The 10,343-nt window shown below is 32.1% G+C and overlaps 2 protein-coding genes and 1 long non-coding RNA gene across 9 annotated transcripts; 2 read left to right on the forward strand and 1 right to left on the reverse strand.

The window, feature by feature from the left end:
• Positions 1-6: 6 nt before the first annotated feature.
• Positions 7-8,272, forward strand: LOC112465884 (protein ANTAGONIST OF LIKE HETEROCHROMATIN PROTEIN 1-like). Of its 3 annotated transcripts, none has more exons than XM_025033655.1 (4): positions 7-104; positions 5,882-6,293; positions 6,371-6,605; positions 6,669-7,447. In XM_025033655.1, the coding sequence occupies exons 2-4, from the start codon at positions 6,175-6,177 to the stop codon at positions 6,726-6,728; spliced, it is 414 nt and encodes a 137-aa protein (XP_024889423.1). In that variant the 5' UTR covers positions 7-104; positions 5,882-6,174; the 3' UTR covers positions 6,729-7,447. The 3 variants fall into 3 exon arrangements, 2 of the variants coding, with proteins under 2 accessions (XP_024889423.1, XP_024889422.1); XR_003042076.1 differs by lacking the exon at positions 7-104 and adding an exon at positions 8,006-8,272 and having other exon boundaries at positions 4,147-6,293; positions 6,669-7,106; XM_025033654.1 differs by lacking the exon at positions 7-104 and having other exon boundaries at positions 4,147-6,293.
• Positions 6,769-7,110, forward strand: LOC112465882. The gene has a single exon (XM_025033646.1). It carries the CDS (start codon positions 6,769-6,771, stop codon positions 7,108-7,110), a length of 342 nt encoding a protein of 113 aa, XP_024889414.1.
• Positions 8,267-9,548, reverse strand: LOC112465885. 5 transcript variants are annotated; one of them, XR_003042078.1, is made up of 4 exons: positions 9,046-9,548; positions 8,671-8,953; positions 8,370-8,560; positions 8,267-8,307 (listed from the first exon to the last, which is right to left on the reverse strand). It is a non-coding gene; the product is annotated as an uncharacterized LOC112465885 (long non-coding RNA). The 5 variants fall into 5 exon arrangements; XR_003042079.1 differs by having other exon boundaries at positions 8,271-8,324; XR_003042081.1 differs by having other exon boundaries at positions 8,275-8,560; positions 8,671-8,871; positions 9,223-9,548.
• Between the last annotated feature and the right edge of the window lie 795 nt (positions 9,549-10,343).

The raw sequence follows: 10,343 nt of genomic DNA on the forward strand, positions 1-10,343 counted from the left end.
AAAAAAAAAATGTCTCGCCGGTCTCGCGTCAAGTACGTGCGGAGCGATACCGACCGTGATTATACTCTTTACGCGACGCGACGATTAATATTTTTTCTGTCAAGGTAATTGTTTTATTTATTTACATGTAATTATATCCTATTATTATACGACGCGAAGCGAGACCGCACCGTGACTCTTTTACGCGACTAAGTGCATGTGACAGGAATTATAGTAGTTTACGTTTACGTGAGTATTACTTCTGTAGTAACTCATACGAACGATATCATCGTAGTTACTATAAAATTTCCCGTTTATGCGGAGGAATTATCGTATCGTTCGTAAGTTACTACAGAATTAAGTAACGCTCGCATAAACGTAGTATTTTATTACTACGGTTGTTAGATTACCGGTTTCTTATTTTACATAAAACCTAAAACGCGAGATTTACTTATGTATGCAAGTTTAACGCCTATTGAGTTAATATGAAATAATTTTCCTAAATGTAAAAATAACACGATGTTATATATACGGTTTGGCGTGAATATATAGGTTAGTGACGCGCTTTAAAAGTATTTAAGTGTTTAAAGCGCGTCACTAATCTACATAAGTTAGTTGACGCGCTTTAAAAGTACATACTCTCTATTCTCTACTTTAAATAACTTTCCTTTCAATATATGTCAACAATTCACTGCTTTAAATAATTTTCCTTCGTTCATACATATACTATTTCCACATAAATATCAATTATTTATGTCTATTAGTACTCAAAATAACTGCTATATTTTCCAAACTTTTTTTGTTTATAATTTTTTAACGAATAACGAGCGTGGGCTAAAACCTGAAGGTCACTCAGGAGGGTGACCTTGACAACATACTAAAATATCAAGGTCATCCAAGGTGATCCCCCCCATCTATACAATTAGCCTTTTTTTATGAATAGAGTATCATTAAAGATAGATTGGTGTTGTATTTGGCAATGATCGGTGAAGGGGTTACCAATTTTTGCCTAAAAAGTGTACAAGTCGTAAGGGAGGTTGTTTTGAATTTGGCGAAGATTAGTGAATAGGGTTACCGATTTCTGCCTAAAAAATGTATAGGGTAGACCGAGGCAAATCGGATTACTAATTAGCACGATAAAATAGCTTGTTTAAAATAAAACACTAACGAAAATTGTCTTAAAACTTATATTAATCCGATTCGCCTCAATCTACCCTAAGTTATTTGATGGATAGAGTATCATTAAAGGAAGATTGCTATTTAATTTGGCGAGGATCGGTGAAGGGATTACCGATTTCTACTTAAAAAGTGTATAAGATGTACATGTAATTTTATATAGAGTATTATTAAAAGAAGGTTGTTTTGAATTTTGCGAGGATCGGTGAGAATAAATTGATAGAGGGTCAGCTTAGTAGCACAAGTGGGATTTTACAATCGACGCAATGTCAAATAAATATTAACTTTGGGAGTTCAAGCTACATGGTCCATATATGGACTTCGTATATGGATCTTTGATCGCACATAAAGCTGGATCTAATCAACCAAATCTTAAAAAATTATATATGAAATAGAGGTAGAAAAGACTGAAGAATATAATAGAATTATAAATAGCCCGATATCTCAAAATTGGCAGACATTTCTCAAAAAATTCAAAATTTTATAAAGAAAGAATTCTTTTACCGATCATCGCCAAATTCAATACCAACCTTCCTTTAATAATACTCTATATAAAATTACATGTATAACTTATACACTTTTCAAGCAGAAATCGGTAACCCCTTCACCGATCCTCGCCAAATTCAATAACAATCTTCCTTTAATGATACTCTATATATATATAAGATGACAAATATGGCATGTATAACTTATACACTTTTTAGGCAAAAATCGATAACCCTTTCACCAATTCTCGCCAAATTCAATACCAACCTACCTTTAATAACACTCTATCTATAAAAAATATTAGCTCAATATCTCAAAATTTGCGGAAATCAGAGCAATCACATATAAATTTTTTTAAACAGAAATCAGTAACTTTTTTATTATTAGCAATTTTTTGAATTATATTATATTCCTCAGTTTTTTCTACCCCTATTTTATATACAATACTTTAAGATTTAGTTTATTAGGAAAATCTGAACAGAAAAAGTCATTTAAATACGACTCTTTTAAAGAATTTAAAATTTTAGATATCCCAATTTTTTTCAAATTGGGTTGTAGCACAATGGCACATAGCCTATCTTACTCAGGAAGACATAAGCTAACCACCAGTGTAAAATGTTTTGAAATCGATTCAGTAGTTTATAAAATTACCCCGATAATGGATAGGGTAGACCGGAACACGTTGTCACACATTTTTTTCAATATTTTTTGTATTTTTTACATTCAATATTTAAGAGTACTTTGATATGCCAAAATTTCGAGTGAACCCTCAGCTTTTGGACAGTATCGAATTTTGTGTGATTGTTACTCTACAGTTGTTACATAACAATAAATAACGACAGGTCGCTTGTGACAACGTGCCCCGTGACCGGGGCACGTTGTCGCATCAAATTTAATTGCATGCAAAATGTAATCCAAACTGTATACAACGTAAATATCAATATATTATAGTGCGCTGCAATGTAAAAAAGTAAAATCCTTCACAGAAACATTTATTTTATTTCAGAAAAGTACAAAAAGCACGAAGTTTTCGTCTTAATCTAAATAGGCAAGAATTTCACTTGAATGCGCAACTTATTGATAAACATTTTTTCTTTTATAATCATGTCGGTGATTAAACATAAAATATTTTTATTCGTTATCGTCATCCGAAGATTCGCAATAGATTCCCATCAAATTCGTGACAACGTGCCCCGAGGGCATTTTTTTACTTTAAACAGCCTCATGTCCGACACGTTTGAGATATTCGTGAAATTAGGTACTGCACGCGGTAGGTAAAAGTACATACTTTAAGATAATGTAAAGGTCTATTCTGAAAAAACATAAGCTTCATGTCCAGTACGTTGAATATTAGACAATAAAATTTTACTTACAATCGCAAAAAACTTTCAAGTTGATTTTACGTCAACACGGCTGGCGCAATCTCAAGACTGTAAACACACCAAAGATGGGCATACACTAACACGTTTTGGGAATGACGGGTGCTGCCCTCCGGTTATTAGTTTTTTAAATAAAGCCAAAGTGACAACGTGCCCCGGTCTACCCTACAAACTTTTTTTTTTATATAATAGGAGAGAGTAGAGAAGTAGAGATTTAATTTTTTAAGAATAAGTTTAATTTTTCATTAATGGATAATTTTTTATTAATGGATCGATTTTCTTGAAACCGATGCCAAAATTCTTCTAATTTATTGTTGATGATTTTGATGAAACTGGTACCAAAAGATTATTAATTTTATGGGGATGGCTACTATGAGGTTAGAAATTGGGGGTTTTTATTGGGTTCTATTGGTGGTTCTCCTAATTAATGGATGAGTTTAGGGAGAGGGGAATAGACTTTAAGCCCGCGCGAAGCACAGGCGAAAAATCTAGTATTAAAAATAATTAAGAAAAAATGCTTTTTTATATTCCTAGATTCCAGTAAAGAAAAAAAAGAAGAAAAGAAATGATCGGTCGACAGATGCGATATATAGAGAGAATTGCGGACGCTATATGTCAAGATAACAATATAACCCTACCTCCACCACCAGAACCTGACGAAATAGATTCTTTTTTAAGTTTAGTGGGATTTAGATTACGGAAAATGCCACTACAGACTAGATTAGAAATAATGCAAAACATATTAGAATTAACGTATGAAAGAATTATCCAAGAAACATTTATGAATAACATTTTATATAAAAAGCAACATACAATAAGACACTTTTTTTAAGCAATTCAAATTTATATAACGTGCATTACTTAAATATAAGAATATTTTATTTTATATTTTATGGTCACAATGTTTATTATTAAATAATATATTTACATTTAGTAATCTTTAAAATGTTTAAATAAATATTTAAATGTTTCTAAATAAACTAACAATAAGTTTAATAACTAGTTATCAGAGGTTTTATTTTATTCCAATCCAATGTTTACATTTTTTAAATATTTATCACAACAATTATTAATTTTTACATTTTTATTTAGAAAATACAGTAAGTTATAATAAAAAAAAAAAGAAATCATAGAAAATGTTATATAAATCTAATATTTAGAACGTTATAATCATGGATTTTTTAACGCAATGTTTCCTGTACAAAATATTTATAATTAAACATTATTAAATTGCCATGGTATAACTCCTTCAGTATTGAAATAATTGCAAAAGTTCTCACGAATTTCGATTGCGTTTTGTGTACTATTATTATTACCACATGTAGTAATATCTCTTAACGCGCTAATTTCGATGTCTTTTCTCCAAGAACCAGCAACAAACCCATCAGGTCTATCTTGATCAACAAGTGTGTCATCAACATATTGGTTTACTCCGATATCTTGCTTACGAAGAAAGTTGGTGCAAACATACAATAGCTTGTACAATTTTTATGGATTTTTTTACCGTACAAATAATTGGTTGTTTTAAAATTCTCCAACGGCTGACCAAAATACCAAAAGTATTTTCAATCGTTCTTCTGGCTCGACTAAGACGGTAATTAAAAATTGTTCGTTCTTGATTTAAACCGCCTTTTCCAGGATACAACCAAAGTAAGTATTCTGTTAACTGAAATGCTTCATCCCCTACAAGCAAGTAAGGTAAAGGTTTTACATTTATTGTAAGAGATGCTGGTTTTAGCAAATTTATTTCACGATTGTTGAATTTGTGACCTATTATAGAATCTCTAAAGATTCCACCGTCACTGCGTTCGCCATAACCTCCGATGTCAACAAAGGTTAAAATATAATCTGCATTGCAAATTCCAAGTAATACGATGCTATGGCTATGTTTGTAATTAAAATATGCAGAACCTGCATTATCTGAGCACTAAAAATAAATTTCAAGAATTTATATAATTTATTCTTACATTATACATATATTATTTTTACACCTGAAGAAGAACATTTTTCCATCGATTGCTCCAATACAATGGTTAAAATTCCATTTTGTCTCGAAGTCACCAGCAATGTTTAGCCAATTATCTTCCTTCAAACAAGAAGGAAGTACTTTCTTCTGCAGACAATTCCAAATAGCATCACATGTCTCTTCAATGATATTACTCGCTGTTTAGAATCTATATTATGAAGAGTGTATGAAGTTAGCCCCCCTTTTTTTGAAATTCATATTTTTGAAAGTTGTTCCAGGTTGTTCTGATTTTGTACTACATTGTTCCAAAACGATATTCCTTAATTCTCAACAGTTTTTTAATAAAATAAAAAAAAAACAATTTTTTTTGCTGGTCTCCCTTTTTTCAAAAATCGAAATTTTTTATCGCTACAAATTGTTCTAGTTGTTCCAAACATTGTTCCAAAGTATTAGTTCGATTGGTTAAAAACTTTAAGAGATATTGAAAAAAGAAAAATTTTAAAAATAACAGTTTTTGGCCATTTATTCGTAAACAAAATGACTTACAAAACTGTCGATCTAGAACATATTTCTAACCGCGTAGAACAACTCAGAACAAAAATTTTAAGACTAGAACAAGAACCTAAAGGGTACCTTACTCTTCATCGAAAATATTATTTTTTAATTTTTTTTGTTAAAAATCTTGTTCCAGGCTTCCCGCTTTAAAACTATCGTGTTCTCCACTGGAACAACTCAGAACAAAATTTTTAAGACTAGTACAAGAATCTAAAGAGTACTTTACTCTTCATCGGAAATATTATTTTTCAATTTTCTTCGTTAAAAATCTTGTTCCAGGCTTCCCGCTTTAAAACTATCGTATTCTCCACTAAAACATAAAAATCAATTAATGTTTCAGCGGCAGTTGTCGACGACGTGCGTCAATTATGGATAATTTAACACAAACATATTACGACTGGTACTGCAATTATATAAATTCTGTAAATAATCATAGAAGAAAATTACAGAAAGCAATAACGCTTGTAATGCCTGTAATAATTAAACATTTACAAGAAAAAAAAACGAAGACCATATAAAAAGAAACGATATTGGGAGTCTCCAATAGTAAAGAGTCGTCGTGTACATGGTAATTATGCTTCGTTATTTCTTTTGCTGCTCACGAATAGAGAATTGTTTACCAATTACTTCAGAATGTCAGCAACACATTTTGAAGTATTGGTACAGTTAGTTGGACCTAGCATTGAAAGAACACGTGAAACCATAGCACGTCGACCTATATCTGTTGGCGAGCGATTGGCTTTGACACTAAGGTACAGCAAATAATTGTAAGATTTTAATTATAATTTAATTTACATGTCAGTTTGCGATGTATTTCTTTTCTTTTCAGATATGTTGTTTCTGGAGACAGTCTGGTTTCATTGTCTTACCAATTTCGAATGGGAAAATCTACTGTTTCCAATATAATTTTCGAAATATGTACAGCATTATGGAATAAATTACGAGCATCTGTTTTAGAATTGCCAACAACTGAAGATTGGAAAGGAATTGGAAAAGGATTTGAATCTCAGTGGAATTTTCCTAATTGTATTGGTGCAATCGATGGAAAACACATTCCCATACAGGTAAAAGTTTCGTGACTTAAAAAAAGAAACAAAAACAAAATCTTGTTCTATTTTCTTTTTTAGGCTCCCGCGGGTGCTGCAATGGTTCTGAATATTATAATTACAAAGGATTTCATAGTATAGTGTTATTGGCTCTATATGTGATTATCGTTACGCATTTACGATGTTGGATATTGGAGCTACTGGGCGCCAGAGCGACGGTGGTATTTTCTCATCGAAAATGAGAAAATATTTTGAAGAAGACAGAATGGGAGTGCCAAATCTGGTATCTGTATTGGACAGCGATACTGTTCTTCATTTTGTTGCAGTTGGAGATCAAGCATTTCCCTTGACAACATATTTAATGACACCTTATCCTGAAAATAACAAATTGTCACTTGATCAAAGAATTTTCAACTACCGTTTATCGAGAGCTCGAAGAATTATTGAAAATACATTTGGAATCCTTACTGCAAAATGGAGAATACTTCGAAGAACAATAGACGCAAATATAGAAACAATGTAAGCTATTGTAAAAGCAACGATATGTCTCCATAATTATTTAATAAAAAAGGAAGAGTCGACATATTTTTGCAAGTCAATGGTAGATAGAGAAACAAGAAATGGAGATGTAATTCCAAGTATTTGGCAAAATGATACATCTGAAAATAATTTATTTCAAAATTTAAATCAACCAAATCAAGCAGTATTAAGTCGAGAAGCTTTACAAGTACGAAGAAAGTTCACAGAGTTTTTCGCCAATGAAGGAGCAGTACCTTGGCAATTTCACCAAATTTATCATTAATAATGCAATTGACTAAATTAAAGAAAATATATTTTTTCACACACATTTTTTTATTTTCAAAAAAACAATTTTTATTTGTTAGAAATTTGTAATAACATTTTGTTGGAAATAAAATAAAATAAATAAACATGTATTGAAATATAATAAACTGCGTACACTGCGTGTCAATGATTCTTTTCCTGAGGTAATGGGGGAACATATAGAAATTCTAGTAATAGACTAAAGGTGCCTTTTCATGCTGACGCTCGACGCTCATTTTCAGCGGCAAGAAGGTCGCATGACCACAATTGACGTCGGCGTCAATTGAAATTCGTGAAAAGGAAAACAGCGTCAAAATTTCGGCGTCTTCGCGCTGCTTTGGCTTTGACGCTTAAAGCTGAGAAAATCCAGCTTTCTTTGCTTGACGCTAGCGTCAGATCGAAATCACGTGATCTCGCGATACGCTGAAACGAGCGTCCCATGAATTCGCACCTTAATAGAAATAACCATAATAGCGTCTCTAGATTTCTGTGTTCCCCCCTTACCACGGAAAAGGAATCATTGACGCGAAGACCGCGCAGTATACATAAATTCTTTTTAATATTTTTGTGCGATTATTTTTTTGCTTTATGTACAGTTTCGTGGATACTGAAGAGCACATTGTCGAGATCAGCATCGGGTATATTCAGCATCAAGGACTCCATTAATTGTAGAAAATCTCGAATTTTCTTTTCTTTCAAAGTCAATTTTGACTGCGTAGTGTTTTGTGGTAAAGGAGCGGGGAATGGAGGTGGAATTATTGATGGTGCCTTTGCCAATTTGTTTAGAGCTGACGTTTTTTTTTTTGCGATGCCGTTATTGTTTTTGTTGGTTCTTCCTCTTCTAATTTTTTCATTATTTCTATTTTTTTCCTCTTCCTCAGGGAAATTATCAATAGTCCTGAAATAGATAATAATCTATAAGATATATAAAAATTATTTTTTATAGATTTGAATTACTACTTTTGTTTAGTTTGTATTTCTTGAAGAAATGTCATATTTTCGAAATATGGCCACGATTCGGGAGCAGCGGCAGCAGATCCAGTTGTTTTTGGACGTGAAGCTACTTTTCTCCAAAAAATAATCGACCAAACTTTTCCATTTTGATTGAACCACAATTGGATTAAAGAAAGAAGAGATATCGGGAAATGTATCTAAAATATTTAAAATTATTAAAGAATTAAGACGAGTTTGTATATTGTGAGAGCACATTTCAGTTTAGTTTAGAAAATTGTTTAATTTCTAATAAATTTTTAGGTCTTACCTTTCAAGTCTTCCACGATAAAGTTCCATGCAATACTTATTTTAAATTTTGACCTTTCTTTCATAGGAATGCAGTAATTCCATATAATTTCATTATTTTTTACTAATTGAATTAGATGTGCGATACTTTCAAACGTCCAGATTAGGGTGGCTCTTATTTACTCTTGGTAAATTTTTTGGGGGAATTTTTTTGCGCTACCCTCTAATTTGGTTCCATTTTATGAAAAAAAAATCTGTGTCAAATTTCAGCTCAATCGGATAAAGGGAAAGGGTGTCCCCAGGATCTTGAAAATCGAAAAAATCATAAAATCACAAAAAAAATCAATTTTATTTGTTTATCTTGCAAAATATTAATTATATGCAAAAAGTATCATACAAAAGTTGTAGATTTATTAAAAATGCACATATTATCATCTACCACTTTTTCTCGTACGACTAACTATTTCCGAGAAAAATGTGAAAATCACTTCTTTTTACTACAAATCTTGACGCTGAGCGGCTGAGGTAAAGTCTCTTTTTTATAACCTGGAAACTTTCGGCGATAATCACTTACAATCTGAAGCACATACTGTTTCTGTTGCTCATTTTTCGTAAATAATTTAATATTATAATTTTCCATAAGCTTGACCCCTCTCTCAGCCGAATCATTTACAACTCTCAATTTATTTACTAATTCCAGACCTTTTACAAAACTTTCATTTTTATGCCACGTCAACGGTTCTGTCTTAAGGAATTCATCATTTAAGTCAAATCTTTTGAAAAATCTTCTAGTTTCGGTGAAAACAAATTGTTCAATTCCGTTGTTAACAATTTCTGGGATTTTATCGATTTGTACTTTTATTCGCTTCTTATTTTTGTTTGATGATTCTGTTTCGCGATTCAAAGTATTGACAGAGAGAAACCTGAGAGAGGCCACCCCGGCATTTTTCGTCAATTTTTCTGTGTCGCATTTTCCGACGCGCCGCCTGAGAAAATGCAACTCAACTACGTCGTTTCGCTCGGTAACCGCACATGGTTTGCGTCCGTGCTAATGGTTCGTGTCCGAACTAGCCAGTTAGAGGGGATATGCTGCGGCCGTGGCGCACAGTGAAGCCGTTTGCGCGAATCGCGGAAAAAATTATGTTACTTGTGAAATATGTGCAATGAATGATCATAGAACCTTTCAATGTTGACTTATAAAAATTGCAAAAGTGTATATTTATTAAAAATTAATGATAGGAACAAGTATTTGATTGAAATTAAATAAAAATTCAATTTACATTTAATTTACGTATAAGAGCAAAGTAATTCTTGCGTCTCATCGCTTAAGTCTAAATTTTTTTGATGTGGTTTACTTCTTAAACTAGTTATTAACGGATCGGATGACACGAGCATCATATGCATAACATCTTTATTTGTAAACAGACGGCTACATTTTCTACTATGATTAAGTCGATATCGTTTATAGTCCTTATTTCTTGCCTCTTGAGCTTTTTTCGATAATGTCCCAACAGGTAACGCTGCATTTTCCGAAGCATTTTCTATAATTTCCTTACCGTGAAGAAGAATTTTATGAACGGTAATTGGCATAAAGTACCAAGAATATTTTTCAATAAATATTTCCGCTGCCTTGTACGCATAAGAACCGAATTTTTCTGAATTTATTTCTTCACCACAATTAATCGTTTGTAATAT

This window comes from Temnothorax curvispinosus, unplaced genomic scaffold (genome assembly GCF_003070985.1).
Source record: "Temnothorax curvispinosus isolate PA1 unplaced genomic scaffold, ASM307098v1 QBEX01015604.1, whole genome shotgun sequence".
Taxonomy (NCBI): domain Eukaryota; kingdom Metazoa; phylum Arthropoda; class Insecta; order Hymenoptera; family Formicidae; genus Temnothorax; species Temnothorax curvispinosus.

Coding starts and splice junctions, on each gene's coding strand:
- LOC112465884 (XM_025033655.1), top strand. CDS start 6,175: ATGTCAGCAACACATTTTGAAGTATTGGTACAGTTAGTTGGACCTAGC. Junction 6,294..6,370: donor CGATTGGCTTTGACACTAAG/GTACAGCAAATA, acceptor TTTTCTTTTCAG/ATATGTTGTTTCTGGAGACA. Junction 6,606..6,668: donor GAAAACACATTCCCATACAG/GTAAAAGTTTCG, acceptor TTTCTTTTTTAG/GCTCCCGCGGGTGCTGCAAT.
- LOC112465882 (XM_025033646.1), top strand. CDS start 6,769: ATGTTGGATATTGGAGCTACTGGGCGCCAGAGCGACGGTGGTATTTTC.